A 20,429-nucleotide genomic window follows, 5' to 3' on the forward strand; every position below is an offset into this window, starting at 1 on the left:
TTCTTTGAGGCAACTGAAATCTGCTTTCCTATAATTTTTATCCACAGGTTCTTATTTGTCTCGGCTCTGTCTTCTGTGATGTCCTTCAGATATTTATAAATTTATATTTAGATATTTATAAATTGCTACAATATTCCCCCATCTTCTTCTCATTTATGAAATAAATATATTTAGCTATTTCCATTGTTTCCCTTAGAGCTTTTCCAGGCACTCAACATCCTGGTGAGTGTCTTTGAATGTATTCCAGCTCTCGCTGTCCTTAAATGTTGTGCCCAGTGTTCTAAATGAAGCCTAATTAACATGGAATACAGTGGAATTATTATTTCCTCAACCTGTGCTTCTAGGACTGCATAATGCTTTTTAAAAAAATAACTGCATCACACTGCTGAGTCATATTCAGTTTGTATTCCACTAAAAGCCCAAATTGCATATCAGTTGTCTGGGAAACACACACACACACACACACACACATTTTTAAATGACTAAAGTGCAAGATTTACATTCCTTTCAATTACATGTCATTTTAATCACAAACATTTTACATGTATTGTGTTTCAGCCCAGTGTTTTTTTCTAGAGTCTGTCTTTTATTAGGTTGACTATCTCTACTACTGTAGAGTTAGTCTCTCTTTCCAAACTCTAATCTATGGAAAATGTTATATGAACCCTTTAAAAACATGAGTTTTTAAAGTCATTTATGGCTAAGAACGTTGTGTATGAACTTGACCAATTCAAGCTTATTCAATTCAGTACTAAATAATAGACTAAATAATTGTTTAGTTTATGGGTTAACATTAGGACTAGAGAGATCCAAGTACATATCCCCGCTTAGTTATGGAGCTGATAAAGAGATTTTGGCCTAAGAGATAATGTACACCAATAGTCCTCAATTAGTGACCACAGTTGGGATGGGCAGCTCCATCTTTAACACTGCAATCACTAAAGCAGAAAGTCATGTGACCATGGATGTACAAAATCATTGCCCATTTGGTCATGAAATGAATCATCACCATGGTCGTTAAAACTTATGTTCTCTCCATTGTTGCATACTGGTTGGGAAACATGCAAACTGCAGTTCTGTGACCATAGAATGCTATCATGGTCATAAGTGCATGCTGGTTGAGAACTGTTGGAATGGCAATCATGACCATGGAACACTATAATTATATATAGTACTATATAATAATAAATGTGGGGATTGGTTGCAAAACATTCTTTATACCCTTGTGACTTTGAGCGGTCACTAAACAAGGCAGTTGGTAAGTAAGGATTTCCTGTAGTCCAACCTGTTCATAAGGTGGTTGCTATGAGAATAAAATTTGAGGATGATGGCTGCCTTAAACTTCCAGAGGCTAGATCATGGGATATATATGGCATAAATATTATTAATTTGTCAAATTTGTATCCTGCCATTTCTCCAGGAACTCAGACAGTGTTGTATAGGTATCTTCCTTATCCCTTAATAGGTAGCCTACAATAACCAATAAAGTTGGTCTAGAAGATAGGAGCAAAAACTTCCATGGTTTGGGTGAACTGGAATCTGAGTTTCCCCATCCCAGTTCAGATTTTAACTATAACATGAAGTAAATATGTGAACCAGATGGGGTTTTTCCTCCTCTCTCTGCCTGCCTGGTTTTTCTGGGTGAAAAGCAGAGGTTAACAAGTGGAATTTTCCTGGTTGGCTGCACCATTTCCAACAGCAACCATTTTATGATTAGTTGTGCCCCACTTCTCTACTATGCTCATTTTGTGGTTGAACCCATCATAGTTTTTCAAAATTCACTGATTGAACCCAGCGTATAGACAGGGCTTCTCGTATTTTGTGTAGTAAGTACTGTTGTAGCATGACCTTCAGTGCAGATTGCGTTTCTGATAGCCTTTGCGGTCTGCATGGTGAGTAAAACAGTTTGTGTTCAACTGTGATATATGAAGATGTTCTGATCTAGGAGAGGGTAATGATACCATCCATTTTTTATATAACTTTATTTTTGTTATGTGCTTCCATGGTGATTTTTCTAAGGGGAAGGAAATACAGTGTCAGCTTCTTAGTAAAAAAAAATGGCTTAATTTTGCCTTAATTTTTAGAAAAGAGATTGGCCATGCTAGCTGATAGTTGTAGTCCCAGTACATATTGAGGATGCCAGATTGAGGAAGGCTGATTTAATAAATGAATAAGTCTCTCCCTGGCTAATGAACCCATTCTATTTTGTGCTATAGAACATTATAGAAGGATAGTTACTTTTATTTCAAGATCAGTATCACAATGCATACTGTGTGCCTGCAGGTAGCCTTAACTTTTCTGGCATCCCCCATCTGCTTCCAGTCGCTGTAAAAGTTTCTTATAGTCATTTATAGATAGCCCTTGATTTACAACAGTTCATTTAGTACCATTCAAAGTTACAAGGGCACTGAAAAAAGTGACTTAGGACTGTTTTTCACTTACAACATGTAATATGATCATAGAACCATGGTTATATGTTCAAAATTCAGATGCTTGGCAACCGAGTCATATTTATGATAGTTGCAATGTCACAGGGTCATGTGATCACCTTTTGCAACCTTCTGACATGCAATGTCAATGGGGAAGCCAGATTCACTTAACAACTGAGTTACTACCTTCATAACTGCAGTGATTCACTTAACAACTAGGGCAAGAAAAGTCATAAAAGGACTTCCGGTTTGAGCTTCTTCGGCGACAGACCGAAACCTCGTCTCTGCGAGGCTTCAATCCGTGCTCGCCGCTGGAGCGCCCCAAGCCAGCTGGTTTCGGGGCTAAGCCACCCCGTAGAGGTGGTGAAGAAGGGGGAGACTGCCTGCAGGGTTGAGGAGAGCCGCAGCTCTCCTCCCCAGCTGGCCATTACTTCCTTTCCCGAAGGCGGTTGTAGCGGTGGTCAGAAATGGCCACCACAAAGAAGAACTCGACTGGAAAAGAATGTGCAGGAAGAAGATAAGAAGAGAAAGTTTTGGTTGACCGGGTCAAACAGCAAAAGCAACAAATAAGGTACCCTGGAATTGAAACTATTAAAAAACCAATAACATTGTTCCCTAAGAAGATTTTTAAGCTGCGAAGGAGAGAAAAGGGAAAATATTTGTTTTTTTCTCTCCTTTTCCTATACTGACAGCTAAGAGACTTAAACAAGAAATTGGAAAAAAATCCACTTTGACATTAATAGGCATTTAATGCTGAAAATAAAAAGTCAAAGGGATAATAAAGATTTCTGGATAATCAAAAGCTTTTGAAAACAGGAAAGGAGAGAAAAAGAATAAAAGGGCAGGATCTGGAAGGGAGGAGACTGCCTGGAATTAAAAAGAATTTACAGCAAAATCTCAACAAGACTTCCAAAAGATACATTTTAAATATCGCAACAAAAACCCCAGGAAGAGAAAGTGGAAAAAGAAATAAGAAGAAATATCTTGGGATTATTTGGATTACTTGATGATTTCTGGATTTTTGGTTATTGTATTTGAATGTCTAAAATCAATCAGGTGGTTGTTTAAAAAACAGTTTTAAATGTTTGATAAAATGGCTCCACTTTTAGAAGAACTGAAAATGGAACTTAAAAAGTACAAAGAAGATACACAAGAAGGGAGAGGTTCTTTTGGCTTCGTAGTTCAGTTTTTAGAAATGGAGATTTGGAATTATGAGAAACAACAAGAAATGCCTGCAGAACAAGAAGATTGTGACAAAGAAGAAGCCATCTTTAATGAACAAGCAATCTTAAGTGGGGGGGGGGGAAGGAAAGGGGGGAAAGAGAATGGAAAGTTTAAGATTGGGAAAAACAACTCCAAAAAAAAAATAGAGTGAAAAATAAGTATAAAATAAAAAAACAACAGAAGAGGGAAATGCAGAAGAGAGAATTAGAAGTAGAGAGACAAGTGGGTAAAAAGGGGAGGGAGAAGATGAGAGGGAAGAAAGAAAGGAAAAGAAGTTATAAAGGACAGAAACAAAATATAGAGAAACAGGGTCTATTTAGAAATAATGGGTGAAAATTTAATGGAAAAAGGGATTCTGCAAAGGTACATAAGATAGTATTGTTATATTAGAAACAAAAATAATTTTAGAAAATATGAAACAATGTATGATTAAAATGTTTGATAAAATAGCTTATTGTAATTCAGTGGAATGCTTGCTAATAAACAAATGTAACAAAATGAATATTTAATGATTTACAAAACATATGTGAAGAGAAATAAGGGAAAAATTAATTATGGAGATTATATGTGTCTTTAAGGAAGTATGATATTTAATTGAAAAGATGTTAAGATTTTAATGATTATTAATGATAGAACTGAATTGGAATGGAATGAGGGTTTATAATTACATATATTTATAATCTTTTTTTAAAAAGAATATAGTGTGTATTATAAAAATGTACCAAGCAGAATTCGATTGGAAGTTATATATTATGTATTATATTGAAGGTCATAACCTTAAGGTATATATTGAAGTTTAAATAAGAGTTGAATGGATGTAATTAAAAGATATAAAGGTGTCATACTCCAATTAGTAACTACAGGAGAAAATTTGTTTAATGAGAAAAGATAATATGAAATTGAAACAGAACAGACAAAAGTATAAATATAATGATTTAAATTGAGATGAGAAAATCAAAATAAAATTGAGAAAATTAAAAGAGGGGAAAAACTATATAGAAAATGTAGAATAGTATAAAATATGGAATAGAACACAAAAAGGAGCATGAAATTGAGTTTTGTGTCTGTATAAAGAAGTTCAACCCGGGACCATGCTATTTTCAAAAAAGATGTTTTACTTGTATTTTGTATGTGTGAAAACCCAAATAAAACTTTATTAAAAAAAGAAAAGTCATAAAATGGGGCAAAATTTACTAAACAACTGTCTTGGTTAGCAACTGAAATTTTGGGCTCAGTTGTGGTCATAAATTGAGACCTACCTATATATCCATGTCTACATTTCAATAATAAGGTTCTATTTGCATTTCAAAGTTATGGTGTGAGCATATCCTTCCAATTTGAGCAAATCAGTCTACAGAAAAAAACTAGAATATAATATTTTCTATCAGACTGGTTTATACTTGGATGGAAAACCACTGAGGAATTTCAAGGCTACAGATAGGCCAGAAGGTTCAATAAAATCAGAGAGAACCTTGGAAACAAATATTTTCTGTACCATTGCCAGAAAATTAGATGGATGCATTTATGAAATTGCCAGGAGTCAGTCTTGACTCATAAGACTTTTATCTTCTATAATTTTACCAACTGATTGATCAAGGTTGAGGTTAAGGGTAGTTGAAATTCTGGATTTTCAGTTTAAAGACTGCACATATATTTTGCCTTAGCATTAAATGCAAAAACACAAAAAACCCACTGGTACTTCACATTTCACCTCCATTATTAATTAAGAATAGTTTTAATCAATTGTGACATGTCAGGACTGTCAGCCTCATTGGGTACTGGATGATTAGCACTGGTAAACCACGGTACTCACTATATGGTGTAGTAATAAGGGTTTATTCCATCATCAAACATCACATGTAATCTCAAATGGCAACACTGGATAAAATCCAAGTAAAGCTAGCGCTGAGAGCAACTGCCTCTCAGCGCTTATTATAGCTTCCTGTCCCACCCAGCTAACCTACATCCGCCCATGGCCTCCCATGCCTCCACACCTCACCTACTTACGCCTAACCCATTTATAACCCATCACCTCCAGACCCCCAACACCCCAGGAGCAAAACCAGATAACCTCATCACCCAACACGCCACCCAACATTGCAGAGGGGCAAACAAGTCTGATGCCTTCCCATGCCGCCCATCATCTCCACACGCTGCTGATCGCCTCCACATGCCAAACACCTGATGGCCCGCCCTGGTGTTTCCGTGCAGTTGCAGCACAGTCCGTGAATGATGGCAGTTTGCAATGCTCCCCCACAAGCTTGAGGAGGCTGGTGTTGCTGTCCCCACCGTCTGCCGGAACAGGCTGGGCTCGCTCCCCCCACAAGCGACGCTCCTCCACAGGCTCGAGGAGGCAGGCGTCTGCTTTCGCAAAAGTGTTGGGCTCCAGGGATGACTGCTCACCCTGAGCCCGACATGGACGCCTTTTAAAATTTTGTAATTAAGTGCCAGTCACTTGCAGTAAGCAGAAGGTGAAAAATCTGAGTGAATTTGAGGATGTTAGAATGTTTATAAATTTGATCTGTCCCAATTCTGGCTACTTACCAGGAGTTTCTTCCGTGATGTCAATTGGCATCATAATCATCTATGAAGAGTGGAGGTAAAGGTTTCCCCTGTCCAGTTATGTCCGACTCTAGGGGGCGGTGCTCACCTTTGTTTCCTAGCCAAGGGAGAGGACATTGTCCAAAAACACTTCTGTGATCATATGGCCGGCATGACTATATGCCAAGGCACACAGGATGCTGTTACCTTTCCACTGAAGTGGTACCTATTCATCGACTCAAATTTGCATGCTTTCAAACTGCTAGGTTGGCAGGAGCTGCGGCAAGTAACACCAGCTCATCCTGGTGCGCGGCACTCAGGTCTCGAACTGCCGACCTTCTGGTTGACAAGACCAGTGTCTTAACCTATAGACCACCATGCCCCCTATGAAGAATATGTACCTGAATACATACATGTGTTTTCGGATGATAATATTGTTGTAAGAACAATAAGATCCTGATCAGTTGCTTGCATAACTTTGATTTGCTCTTCCTCCATTAACTTTAGCCCTAACTCTGCATTGTTGTCCAATTCATTGCAACCGGCCTCCTCATACTTGCTCTGATGACAATTTGCTCTTGCTTTAATGTCTTCTGCTGATGTTTTGCAGCAATGGGACAGGGATTGATAGCAATTAGAGAGAAAGGAAACCTAGCTGTACTTTTCTCTCCCACTCCTACAGAATGCTACTGTCATGCATGGCCATATCACTATAGCTTTTGTTATGTGATGCTCTTATTTATCCACCACAGTGTAAAGAATTACGTTCATGTAATCCAGATCTATATCACCAGTGAGTCCTCCAGAGCTCTAATCTCCACCCTTCCCAGCACCCCTTTCATAGTCTCATGTTCAAGGCTTAAAAGAACTTGTTTTTTTAAAAAATGAGAACATACTTATTTCATCTTTCCTGCCACCTCTGTGGGTTGTTTTTTTTTAACGTACCGAGGCATATACTTCCTTCTTTGAGTCATGAAGACTTGAAATAACAAAACTAACTGCACAGGGACTACAAAATCATACAAGTATGACATAAAGAGGAAGTGAGTTTTGCATAACCTGACCAATGTGATGCATCCTATGTTGTTTGTTAGTACTTAAAGAGATCAAGGAGCGACTTCTGGCTGGTTTTGCTCAGCTTCCTCCATTCATAATAAGCCTTTTCCTCCTTGTTACTATTCATGACTATTTCCTTCCTAATCAGAATTTTAAAAATTGGATTAAACCTTATGGTGCTGACACGCCTTGCCTTTGCACTTCTGTACACTCTGACTTTGTTTTTAGGTTCTTTCAATTAAATAAAATAGATGAATGAAAACTTTTCAGGTTGCAGGACACTTAAGTACGCTCCAGTTATGCTTTTTTTCTTTTATCCAGAACCCCACATACATCTTCTCAGGCCAGGGGTGTCAAACCTTGGCAACATTAAGACCTGTGGACTTCAAGTCCCAGAATTCCCCAGCCACAATAGGATACAGTAGCTGGCTGGAGAATTCTGGAAGTTGAAGTACACAAGTTTTATGGACTGAGGAATGACTGCTCAGATAAAATGACAATTCTAAGTTGCGATGCTACAGAACATTCTAGTTAATGTATCCAGAACAGCCAATAGGGAGAAAACTTTGCAGTTGCAATCACTGATCTTTGTAGGCATTTTGTGATAGCAACACAACATGCTGCTGAAGTTCCAAATGGTAAGAAAAGCAGCTTAATCTGTATTCTTGCTGCGTTTTGGCCTTTTCTCACTTATATCAGTCCATAGTTAAATAGCTCAGGAAAAAAGGAATTAAAACTGATTCATTTTCAGATACATGTATTATTGTTACACACACTCCTAGGTTTGGTTTATGGTCACAAATTCACAGGATCAACAGCCACATTTGAATCACTTTCAACCTAACAACTGAGGCACAACCCATTTTTTCAGAATACTAGGAGATTTAGTGAATTTAAAATAACATCAAAACTTTACTGGTTCCGATGTACATTTGCTCTTTCCGATACGCACACATACACACTTACCTGTGTCCTTCTCAACTAGGTATTAGCCAGAAGGATGGAAGCCACCAAGCTGGGATCCAAAGATAACTCAAAGAGTGGGCTGGCTTCAGGATGCCCTTTATCCCCCAAAGTCCTTCCTCACTTTGTTGATTCTCAAGATCAACAGCAACACTTGCCTTGATTTTCAAGTCTGGTAGCTGTTGATGGGATTTGGGGAGGGGGTTTCCCATCATGCTCAGGCCCAATTTCTTTTGTCTGGTTCAGGTGATGTTTTTCCTTTGTTTCGTTAATGGATTTGTTCCTTCTTATCTATCTGCTTCTTACCTACCTCTTGGTTCCTGACATATGCTCTGCTTATATGTCTGCTTCATCTTTAGGTATGGCAGTTTCAGCCTAGTCTCATACTATGAAATCTCTTTCTTTACTTTGGGATAGTTTTGGCATCAGATGCTACGCCACAGAAAAGAGTGAAGATACTTGGGTCATCTATCTTTCCCTCCCCTTTCCCAGCTGAGTATGGTCCATTAATTAGACTTGGAGGTTAACAGGAGATCTAAAGTGGCTCCTTTTTTTGAATTTGCAGAAGTTAGACTTTTGAAGCATTGCTTTCTTGGAGGTTTCAGTTCTGATTTCATCTGAAATTGCAGCTGCACTGAGTTCAAGGCTAATTCTGGTCAATGAGATATGCATAATAACTCGTTCCTGTGGTTTATATGTCATGAGAATATGTCCTTGCTAGACTGGATATAAAGCAGCGTGTGGGAACCTGGAACTGACTCCAGGGTAAACATTCTTTCTGGAAGATGTTTTCCAAACAACAGAGAAAAATTACTTCCAAATACCTGTTTTGAAATTAAAGTATTCTTCTTGGAATTCATTTCCTGCTATTTTTTAATCTGCATTATATGTTTTCCTCTTGAATTAATATTGAGAAGAGAAACATCTGGAATGAGACATCATGCCAAGCTAGAATGTGATTTATTTGGAGGGCTTTTTGCAATGCAAGTAACAGCTGTAGTGATTTATAAACCATGATTTATAGCTTAAAACGGGGATCTCCAAACTTGGCAATTTTAAGACTTGCTGGCTGGGGGATTCTGGGAGTTTAAGTCCCTAAGTCTTGAAGTTGTCATGTTTGGAGACTCCTGGCTTAAAGCATGGCGCTGCAGGAGTTGTTAAATTGCATCTTAGAACAACCATAGCCAGTAGTGAGGGATGTTGGGAGTTGCAATTTAACTACATCTGGAATGCTAAAATTGTCTAATTCCAGACCTAGGTTGTATTAGGTTCTGTGGCTTGTTTCAGAAACCATGGCCTGGCATGACACATGACTTCAGCCACAGAGAAAAATTTGGAGGTGCAATTGGTCCTTTGGGAAATGGATGAGAATGGCTCATGCCCAACTATTTCTTCCTTTTTGTTTATTCTGTTTCAAATTTGAGAGATTTTATTTATTACATTTTTATGCTGCCCATCTCCCCTATAAGGGGACTCTGGACTCTGTTTACAAATATGAAAAAGATAAAAAGTTATTAAAATATTAAAACTATGCAGATTAAACTTTTTGCATACTTTGCAGTCCTAAATATATATTTTTGGCTAGAACAAGTTGCATACATTCAAAGGAACTTAATTTTATGGCTGAATTCACAGATCATGCAAACCCCCAAAGTGGCTCATTTGGTTCTTAGCTTAAAATGTGAATCTGACCTTTGTTACTTGAAAATGGTGGCTTACAGCAAAGGCTGTTAGAGATTTCCTGTGAAAAGCTTACTGCTAGAATTGTGAGTATTTTTATGTGATAAACAAGGAGGCAGTTGGAGGAAACAGCAAAAAGAATTCAGACTTTTGTGGGGTTGCTGAATTTTTGGAAGAATCTGATTTTCTTCAGTTACTTTATGGGGCCATGGTTTGGTGAAGCAAATTCATTCAGTCCAAGATACGTTTTAATTCACCTGACATGCAGTGGTTGATAGCAGCCTTTTTGCTAGCAAATTCAGTGTGGTAAGAGCCTTCTTTGAGCCATTCTCCTTCAAGGCATTACAGATTTCTTTGTCTCCCTTCAGATCAAAAACAGTGCTGCACAAACCCGGGAAGTGCTGGAACAACATTTCAGTGACTTAAAAGGGACCTTGAAGAAGTTGCTGGATGAAAGATTGGCCTCCTTGCTCCAGGAAGTAGACAACATAGAACAGGAAAGTATCAAGCCCTTGGATGAGTGCCAGAAGCTCATAGAACAAGGAGTTGGGACAGCCAATGAACTTGTCCAGGAAGGTAGGAGGATCTGCTTTTAAAACGTTTTCTTTGGGGACCATAGAAGATTTCTATCAACCTAATGGCCACTGGAACTCTTGTATTTAATAGTTCCACCTGTCTGCCAAAGATATTCCATGTGTGTCTATAGAGGTCTAAATTAGTTCAAAATGCTTCTATATTTAAAGAGATATGGTTAAGACTTGCTTGGACAATGAGATGGCTTATACTTTGAACAAATAAGAACAAATAAGATAAGACAAGGCTGAGAAGACGCAGGTTCAGGTCTACTCTTGAGGTGTAAAAGCTTGCTTGGTAAAATTGGCCCAGCTGGTATAATTTAACTGATCCTTCCTCATTATTGTTGTGTGTGTGTATGGGGGTGGGTGGGATCATGCAGAGAATACTGTGTTGTCAGGTTGAGCTTTTGTAAGAAAAGCAGGGCATAAATCAAACAGATGATGATTATGCATAGAATGAGCATGCATATAAAGCACATTCATGAACCATTGAACAGAAATAAAATTTCAGATGATATGTCTATTGTTGATCAAGAGTAAGGAGCTCTTGTTGCATCTCCCTGTCTTTTCTTTCCCCATCTATATACACATTGGCTTGTCTACATACTGTGGTTTGTTGTAAAAACATAATGTCTGAGAATACATAAACACATTAATAGGTTTTACAGGCCATAGTATCTTGGTTTACATAAATAAAATATCAATAAAGCATGTTACTGAACTGTGGTGGTGCAGTGGTTAAAATGCAGTATTGCAGGCTGACTCTGCCCACTGCCAGGAGTTCGATCCCAATGGGGCTCAAGGGTGACTCAGTATTCCACCCTTCCAAGATCAGTAAAATGAGGACCCAGATTGTTGGGGGCAATATGCTGGCATTGTAAACTGCTCAGAGAGTGCTGTGAAAGCACTGTGAAGCAATATATAAGTCTAAGTGCTATTCCTATTATGGCTTCACATAGTGGATGAACCCTACCATTCTACCAATATGTTCATTTTAATTCGATGAGATAAGTTTCAGACCCATTTGCTAGACATGCAGGAAATTATCATGGATAACAATATACTGAGAATTCAGAGCTGGGATATCTTAATCCAAAAAACAAATTAAAGATGTCTGTTGAATTGTTTTGGCTGTTGAATAAGATTGCAAGAACCTCAATTAACAGGACTGGGACAAAAGGATGGAATATGTAACTCAGCTATCAGCAGTCTTGCAACTGCTTGTCACAGCTGTTCCTGGGCCTTCTGCAAGACCACAATAATACTCAATTAAACAAGTTGTGATGTCATTCTAGTCAGCATTTAACTCTGCATCATTCTGGACAAATGGCTGTCCAGCGTCTTCTTAAAAGCCTCCAGTGTTCACTTCTAATTGCAAGATGTTCCCCATGTTCAGGGGTGTCAAAGACCCATGGGCCAGATGCAACCCACGGGGTGCTTAGATCTGGCCTGCATGGCTGCCCTAGAAACAATGAAGGACTGGCCCGCGGTGCCTCTGTCAGCGAAAGAGGAGTTCCATTTTTGCTGGCAGAGGGTTGCAGGAGGCCATCCCAGCCAAAAACTGAGATCGGGAGCCTGTTTTCCCTGGCAGAGCATTCAGGCCACCACAGGCGCCCAATCAACTAGTGCAGGGGTATCAATCTCAATTTCATCAATGGCCGCATCAGGATTGTGTTTAACCTCAGGGGACCAGGGTGGGCGTGGCCAGCTAGACATCACTCGTGTCAAGTGATGTCAAGCTGGGGGGCCCTAACCCGGTCCCCCGAGGTTAAACAATCCTGATGCGGCCCTCAATGAAATTGAGATTGATACCCCTGTACTAGTTGATTGTTCTGTCAGGAAATTTCTCCACTGTGGTCAGAATGTAATGATCCATTGCATTTGGACCTCACGTGCTGTTAAAACGGCCATAAATATACATGTTGGATGAATATCTGCAAAGGAGACGTGAATGTCACAGAAGCCTGTGGAACACATGTCCTTGGCTGTGACGCCCTTCTTAATAATAACCTGCTGCTACTGCATTACAGGTGAAAATGCCATTTGTGGAATTACAACGGACAACAGTGACAAGCTGTGCAGTTTTACAAAAAAGGCTTTGCATATCCAGCTGGACAGGTAAGAGCCACAGGTTGGGGCTGGATTTTCACAGTTGGTGGCTGACAGAAGTATCCTTGGGTTGTAGAGGTCCCTTTTCCACTTAGGGTAGTTTATGTGAATGATGCAGAATTACCGTTTCTAAGGTACACTTTAAACTACTTGATCTATTCAGATAGCAGGATTGATGCTTATAATAGCATCAATCTAACCTTCAGATAGCATTATTTGACATTATTTGATTCAGAAGGCCATTGATTTACATTGAAAAGCTTTCCTTTCAAAAGAGTAACCAAGTTAAACTAATCTTCAGCTAGAGTTGCTTTGGTTATTGAGATTATTATAAATTTAATAAACAAACAAACCAACCATTTACAGAACTATCCCAATGGGAAATCTGAGCACTCAAAAAAAAAAAAAAAAAAAGGAAAATCTCAGCAAAGCTGAAAAGAATGTACAGGTAGGTAGTCCTTGACTTATGACTATAATTGAGCCTGGAATTATGGTCATAGGTTGTGGCATCACCTCACCAGACCTGGTTTTTGTTTTGTTTTTTACATTTTTTGGTGGTGTTTGTTAAGAGAATTTCTCCTCAGTGGGCATTTGATTTGCCAGAAACCAGCAAAACAGTTGCAAATTGCAGTCACGGGATGGTACAAATGACTGTAAAGATGAGCTGGTTTCCAAGCACCCAAAATGCTATCACATGACCATGTTTGTGCCTATTGTAACTTTAAGTAGCTTTGTGTGTGTGTGTGTGTTGTAACTTTGAATGTTTGTTAAGTGAGTGGTCATAAATCAAGGATTACCTGTGTAAAATTTGAGAATCTCAAAATTTTAATGGAGGAAATTGTCTTCACGGTGGGGTAGACATTAATTAAACCAGCCCAATGAATTTTCTGAGTATTTCCTTGGCGAAATATTCAGTCAAGGAACTTAATCAATCCAGAGTTTCTTTCATGCCATCTTCACCACCTTTCAAGTTTATATTTTTCTCTTTGGGAAACACCAGGTGCACAGCTATTGGCTAGAACCCTGCCTTCAACCTTATGGAGGTAGGGTTGGTGAATAGAAGTCCATAGCCTAACGTTTTATACCTGTTTTGATATGCTTCTTTTTATGATAAAAATAAGTAAGATATGGATTGGAGTGGCTAGAGAAATTAATCTAAGACATTTAAAACAAAAACAAATCAAGCGTTCCAAACATCATTAAAGGATCTGAATGGAAACCATTCCTTACCTACTATGCATATTGATAAATGAATGTCTTCTCTCTTTAGTTTACCTGAAGTGCCATCGCTGGTGGATGTGGCTAGCTTATCTGCTCAATGGGACGACTCCTTTTTTACAATAATGAAAAGCTACATCTTCAGCCATGGAACAGTAGCATCTCGACCTCCGATACAAATAGAGGAACTGATTGAGAAGCCTGGAGGCATCTTAGTACGGTGGTGCAAGGTGAGTTAACAGCCTTTTCGGGGTCAGGTAACACCCAGGGCTTTTTCTTTTGTGCGGTGCTTTAACCCAACAGCCTGGTGGTGATTTTGCGATGGGCAGAAACCCATGACAGGTAGTCCTCTACAGGTAGACTACATTTCAGCCCAGAATTTCTGTTGCTAAGCGAGATCGTTGTTAAGTGAGTTTTGCCCTATTTTGCCACCTTTCTTGCCACGGGTGTTAAAGCGAATCACTGCAGTTAAGTTAGCAGCATGGTTGTTAAGTGAATCTGGCTTCCCCATAGACTTTGCTCATCCAAAGGTCGCAAGATGTAATCACATGGCCCCAGAGACTGCAACCATCATAAATATGAACCAATTGCCAAGCATTTGAATTTTGATCATATGACCATGGGGATGCTGCAGTGATTGTAAGTGTGAAAAACAGTCATGGGTCACTTTTTTCAGTGACATAACTTTGAACAGTCACTAAATGAATTGTTGTATGGTGGAAGAGATTTGGGATATTTTCTATTACACGAAAATCTCTTCCTTGAGAATAGAATGTAGATCAGGGGTCTTCAAACTTGACAGCTTTAAGACTTGTGGACTTTAACTCCCAGAATTCCTCCTCCAATCATGTTTGGGAATTCTGGGAGTTGAAGTCCACAAGTCTTACAGCTGCCAAGTTTGAAGATCCTTGATGTAGATAGTAGTTAATACAATGTATACTGGTTTTTATGTGGCTTATTGATTTCTGTTTGAGATGGCATTCTTTTTAAATTGCAACTAATTTAATAGCTGTCCGATAATTGGCACCTTGTGAAATAGATTCTATGTGATTGTTCCTGCTTCTTAATATTTATATCACTTTTCCAGATATGTTGGGACTGGAATTCTCAGGATTCTGGCCAATGTGACTGGACTGGCATTGTGTCTAACCATTCACCTCACAATAGTAATTTTGCAATTGTGTCCATTGCACTTCTTGATAATGCCCAGTGTGCTTCTAATCTCAAAACACCGGGTGCTTCAAGCCTTCGCCTTTCAGAGAACAAGTTAGTCAAAACAAATGTTTAAAGAGGGAAAAGTTTTAAGATATGTGATAGTGTCATTTACTCTGCTTAGGTTGATGAGGACTTCATCCCGCAAGACTACAGACTTCAGTATCGCAAGAGCACCACTTGCCATTTTGAAGATGTGTACGTTGGTTCAGACACTGAATTCACGGTGTTGCACATCGACCCCAACGTCGATTATCAATTCAAGGTTTGTGCGCGGGGAGACGGCCGTCAGGAATGGAGCCCGTGGAGTGTTCCTCAGACTGGGCGTTCCACATTGGTGCCTCATGGTATGCATTTCATCATTTTATTCTGCAATTAAAAATATTTTGGTCTTGCTTCATCTTCTTTCCCTGAGCTGTGAATCTAGCCTATTGCTATCATCTATTTTGCTCTGTATGATAACTTTTCATACTCAGGTACACTTGTTTGACAGTAAGGCCGCTTATTACACAAACATTTGATTTTATGGAATATTGCTGTATTTTCAAGTGCAGAGCATATGAAATCAATTAAATTGGGTTTTAAGCAACACTGTAACTCTGAGTTCTCCTTTGAAAGCGTAAGTTTATTGATCCTAACAAGGCTTGTCTCATTGATTTAGCCCACAGGTTTGTATGGGATCAGACTGTTGTGGATTACAGTTAGTCCTCAACTTACAACCACCGTTGAGCCCAGCATTTCCATTGCCAAGCAAGATAGTTGTGAGTTATGCCCCATTTTACAACCTTTTTTGCCACAGTTGTTAAGTGAATCACTGCAGTTGCAAAGTGAACCAATCACTCATTAAGCAAATCTGGCTTCCCCTATTGACTTTGCTTGTTGGAAGCTGGCTGGGAAGGTGGTGATCAGGTGAGAGCCTGGGACCGTGCAACTGTGATAAACACATGCCAGTTGCCAAGCGTCTGAACTTTGATCACATCTCCATGGGGATGGCTGCAATGGTCGTAAGTGTATAAAACATTCACAAGTCCCTTTTTTCAGTGCTGTCGTAACTTTGAATGGTCACTAAATGAACTGTTTTAAGTCGAGGACTGCTGTGTACAGGTAGTCCTCAAGGACCACCATTGAGGCCGAAATGGATGTTGTTAAGTGAGAAATTTGTTAAGTGAGTTTGCTCCATTTGACAACTTTTCTCGCTTTGTTTGCAAAGTGAACCACTGCAGCTCTCAAATTAGTGACACGGTTGTTGAGTGGATCTCTGGCTTCCCCCATTGACTCTGCTTGTCAGAAGGTTGCAAAAGGAGATCACAAACGATCACCATCGTAAATGTGAGTCAGTTGTCAATCATCCGAATGACCATGGGGATGCCGCGAAGGTTGTAAGTGTGAAAAACAGTTCTAGGTCACTTTTTTCAGTGCTGTTGTAACTTTGAACGGTCACTAAATGAAAGGTTGTAAGTCGAGGACTACGTGTACGTTCTTCTTTGTGCCCTTTCCTATTTTGGCATGTGTACGAAACCATAACTAAAAATTGAAGCAAAGCACACATTGTTTTCTGAAAAGGCCGGGCCTGTGGGGGTCAGCTAACGAAGAATATTACATTGTGTTTTGTAGTTTGTCCAAACTAGGCCAGGCCTCTGCATTACTGTTGCTTCTTCTTTCCTTAGAATGGACTCCAGGTATTGAGGGCTACAGCTTGAGCAGCCGAAGGAACATAGCCCTTCGAAACGATTCGCAAGCGGGTGGCATGCTGTATTCCAAGGCTCCAACTTATTGTTGTGGTCAGACGCTGACATTCCGGTAAGGAAAGATGGATCAATCAATTACCTGGTTGTATCTTCCCAAACTGAATTTTGATGGCATTGATGGCACTTAGACTCATATACCGCTTCACAGTGCTTTTACAGCCCTCTCCAAGTGGTTTGCAGAGTCAGCCTATTGCCCCCAACAATCTGGGTCCTCATTTTACCGACCTCGGAAGGAGGGAAGGCTGAGTCAACCTTGAGCCTGGTGAGACTCGAACTGCCAAACTCCTGGCAGCTGGCAGTCAGCAGAAGTAGCCTGCAGGACTGCACTCTAACCACTGTGCCACCGCGGCTCCTCCTTTGATCTCTTCCTTTGTTGAGCTAGACTGTGTTCCAGTTACTCAGGGTTGACTCGCTAGGTGTCACTTCTGGTTTTTAATGCTCAAAACAAATGAAATCTAGACTGTAATATGAACATCGAAGAATTGTGTACAGGTAGCCCCATTCGAAGGGTGTCCATCCCACAGTGTATAGCTAAATGGTGCAGAAGTATGAAAGGATTTCCAGGAAAAAAAATTGCAGACTACAGGATTCAAGTGGACCCTGAGGGTGCAAATAAAGTTCCAAGTAGCCTCAACGACTCTCCGAAAAAGGGCTAATGTCCACATGACTGCAAGGAATATAAATCCTTCCGTTCACCACCATTCAGTCAGAACTGAAGACGCTTCTTGGATGAGAGGTAAAATGTCTTCTGGTAAAACAAAGTCCAGTTGCCCCCTGAAAAAAACAAATACATTTGGGACAGTCATGATCTGGACGACTGAGAATCTCCATAGGCATCTGGGAACAGAGTGAAAAGTGGAATCAGCCTAGACCTGTGTAGCCATAAGAATACTAAGTCCAAATCACCCCCACCCCACCCCCGTAGGCCAGACCATTGGCTGGAAAGATTCTTGTGCATAAACTTTTAGCAGTAAACCAGTTTAATTGAATCTCCATTTATAGGCCTGGTCTTTCCCACCAGGTGCCCTACTCTTTTAATCACTTCCCATGTTGCTGCTGCTGCTTTTATAGCAGGGGTCTCCAAACTTGGCCACTTTAAGACTTGTGACTTCAGTTCCCAGAATTCCCCAGCCAGCCAGCATGGCACAGCTGGCTGAGGAATTCTGGAAGTCCATAAGTCTTAAAAGTTACCAAAAGTTTGAGGACTCCTGGCTTAGAGGTATTCAAAGCCCTCCATCCAGGGCACATAAAACTGGACGACTTTTTAAAGCTTATCTTTAAAAACCTACCTGATAACTTGACTGAATTTATTTTTTTTACTTTAAAAAACGACCTAGAAAATCCAGCTTTGGCTGAATTGCAAGTCTAGCAGTCACCCAGCCACTGGGAGCCCAGCAGCATCTGGAGGGTGACCAGTTTCTCCCTTCCTAGGTGGATTCTTCTACTGTTGGGGAGCCTTTAATCACTTGAAATCAAAACATTCCTAGTTCAAGTGAAGTGCATTTCCCATTTCTGCGTGGAAAAAAGATAGGCTTCGTTTACTGGACATTTAGGTTTAGGGAGCCTGATTGTTCCAAGCTGGCCCATCTTTTGGTCTTAAATGTTGGCTTTCTCTGTTACTTGGCCTTGGGCTTCGTCCACCCCAAACTTTGTTTTCCAGCAAAGAGGAATGTCTGTCCTTGAATTCTCTAGATTTCCTTGGCCAGGCTTTTTCCTTCTCCTCCTCCTCCTCCTTTTCCCTGTGGACTTGATTATCTTTCTCCTCAAGGGTTGCTCTGCTCTTCTTTTGTGCTGGGGTTGACAGGATGTGTATATGAAAAAGAGAGAAGCAATAACCTTTGCCAAACTGCGAAGAAACAATGAGGTCAATATTCAACCGAGGGAAGAAAGTCTCTAGGGAAGCCAACGGGGTCACATTTCATTTCAAAATTGGGGGGAAATTATCAAAGGGCAATGCGAGAGAGTTGTGGAAAATGGCAAGAGAGATTTTTGTCACAACCTAAGCACAAGCAGGGCAGACATGTTGCTTTTTTTGTGGGTCTTATTGGAAGAGAACCATCAATGAATTGAACCTCCTTTGTAATGACATAATTGCTTTTGGAAACTGGAAAACACTTTAAACTGCCCTCCTCCCAACCTTTTAGCCTAAGATTTTGTCTTTCAAAGCTTGGGTTGGAATTTAGAAGGGCTGTGTTTAGCTATTGGACTTAATAATATTGGATGCTTTGGTTTTGATTTGATTTCTATACTTTGTTTCTGCCAGACAAGCTTTTCTAGATAGATGTTGGGAAATGCCCAGTCAGGCAAGGAAGGGGGAATCAATCATTTTGCAGCTACAAGAGATTTAGGACTACCCTGTTCCAAGCTCTTATGAAATCTTATCTATCTGTTCCCAATGAAAGACAATCTTTGGGGAGATTCCTGTATTATAGGCAGAATACAATAGAATAGTTTGCTTGAATTCTGCATGTGTAGCTCTACTTATTTGTACTGCACAATATGTGTGGGTGGGTGGGTGTATAAGAGATTTTACTTAATTTTATATCATGGATATCCTATAAATGCAAATTCCCAAAGGAAAGATGTACAAGCTTGATGGAGTCTGATTTGATATATGTTTTTATTTTATTTCTAGAAATATAATTTCTTCTGACTAAGAAAATCCACACGAATAAAATTATTATTTATTTAGAAGTCTAAACCTTGAAAAGAGGAGGAACATTCTGTAGCAAGGCTCAATAAATAAGCAAAACGATGAAGCGACTTGTAACTGCTTTGACATTTCAATAAGAAAGAAATGTTTAACGGGCCACAATGGCCTGTAACCATTGCCACATACCTATGCTGCGAAGCAATTGATGGGTAAAAAGGGAGGTTGCAGAGGGCTGCGTGTTGTGTGGAGATGCATGCTGATTGGTTCTGACTTCCTACTGGGAGGGGGGGGGAGGCAAGGCACATTCAAGCGGGAAATGTTAACATTTGCTATTGTATAAAAATAATTGCTATGCAACCCACAAATGATAGCTGCTGTCATGCCCCTGTTGGAGTCTGAATCCGAGGAGGAATATGAACAGGGAGGGTGGCTCCATTGGCTGTGGAGGAAACTGGGGGAGGGCAAAGTCCAGCTGGGCAGAGCAGAGGAGAGATAGAACAAGGGACAGGGAGTTCAGAGGAAGACCCAGGCCCACCCCCTCTTCATCCTAGGACACGCAGGGAGGAACAGAGAAAAGAGCAACGTGGGTTGCGTGGTTTACAGGGGAGGAAAGGGCCCTGATTCCCTTCATTAGCTACCCCTGGGAATGAGAGTTTAAAAGAAATGCATGCTGAGTGTGGCAACTGCTGGGAGCAGATGTGACTATATCCTGTGTTGTCTTTGCTTATCTGTGTTCCTGGCATCTTCCCAATCGTGTTGAGTTATTGCCGTGCTTTCATGTCTGGAATTCTTGCTCCTGCCTTGTTTGACCAATTACTTCATTTTGCTTTGATTGGACTTATTATAGTTACAGTTTTTGTTGACCACGTTTTGGACTTGATTCTTGGCAGCCAAAGGCTGTTCCTGGGAGAGTTTTTCTCCAGCCAGAACAGAAGATCGTGACAGCCTATGTGTCCTCGTATAGGGTGCCCTATTCTGTATTTCAGAGATTGCATTCAGTCATGATTCAACTTCACACATG

At 40.1% G+C, this 20,429-nt stretch overlaps 1 protein-coding gene across 1 annotated transcript in view; it reads left to right on the forward strand.

Moving 5' to 3' along the window:
• CRLF3 (cytokine receptor like factor 3) overlaps positions 1-20,429 on the forward strand; it is a 32,038-nt gene that overhangs the window by 3,256 nt on the left and 8,353 nt on the right. Inside the window, exons 2-6 of the mRNA XM_026680795.2 lie at positions 10,262-10,469; positions 12,499-12,586; positions 13,848-14,025; positions 15,132-15,354; positions 16,675-16,807. Of these exons, the coding sequence (XP_026536580.1) occupies positions 10,262-10,469; positions 12,499-12,586; positions 13,848-14,025; positions 15,132-15,354; positions 16,675-16,807 (830 nt within the window). The remainder of the gene's footprint in view (positions 1-10,261; positions 10,470-12,498; positions 12,587-13,847; positions 14,026-15,131; positions 15,355-16,674; positions 16,808-20,429) is intronic.

Source organism: Notechis scutatus, chromosome 2 (assembly GCF_049901735.1).
Source record: "Notechis scutatus isolate UNSWTSFEM ecotype Mainland chromosome 2, rNotScu1.2, whole genome shotgun sequence".
NCBI lineage: Eukaryota > Metazoa > Chordata > Lepidosauria > Squamata > Elapidae > Notechis > Notechis scutatus.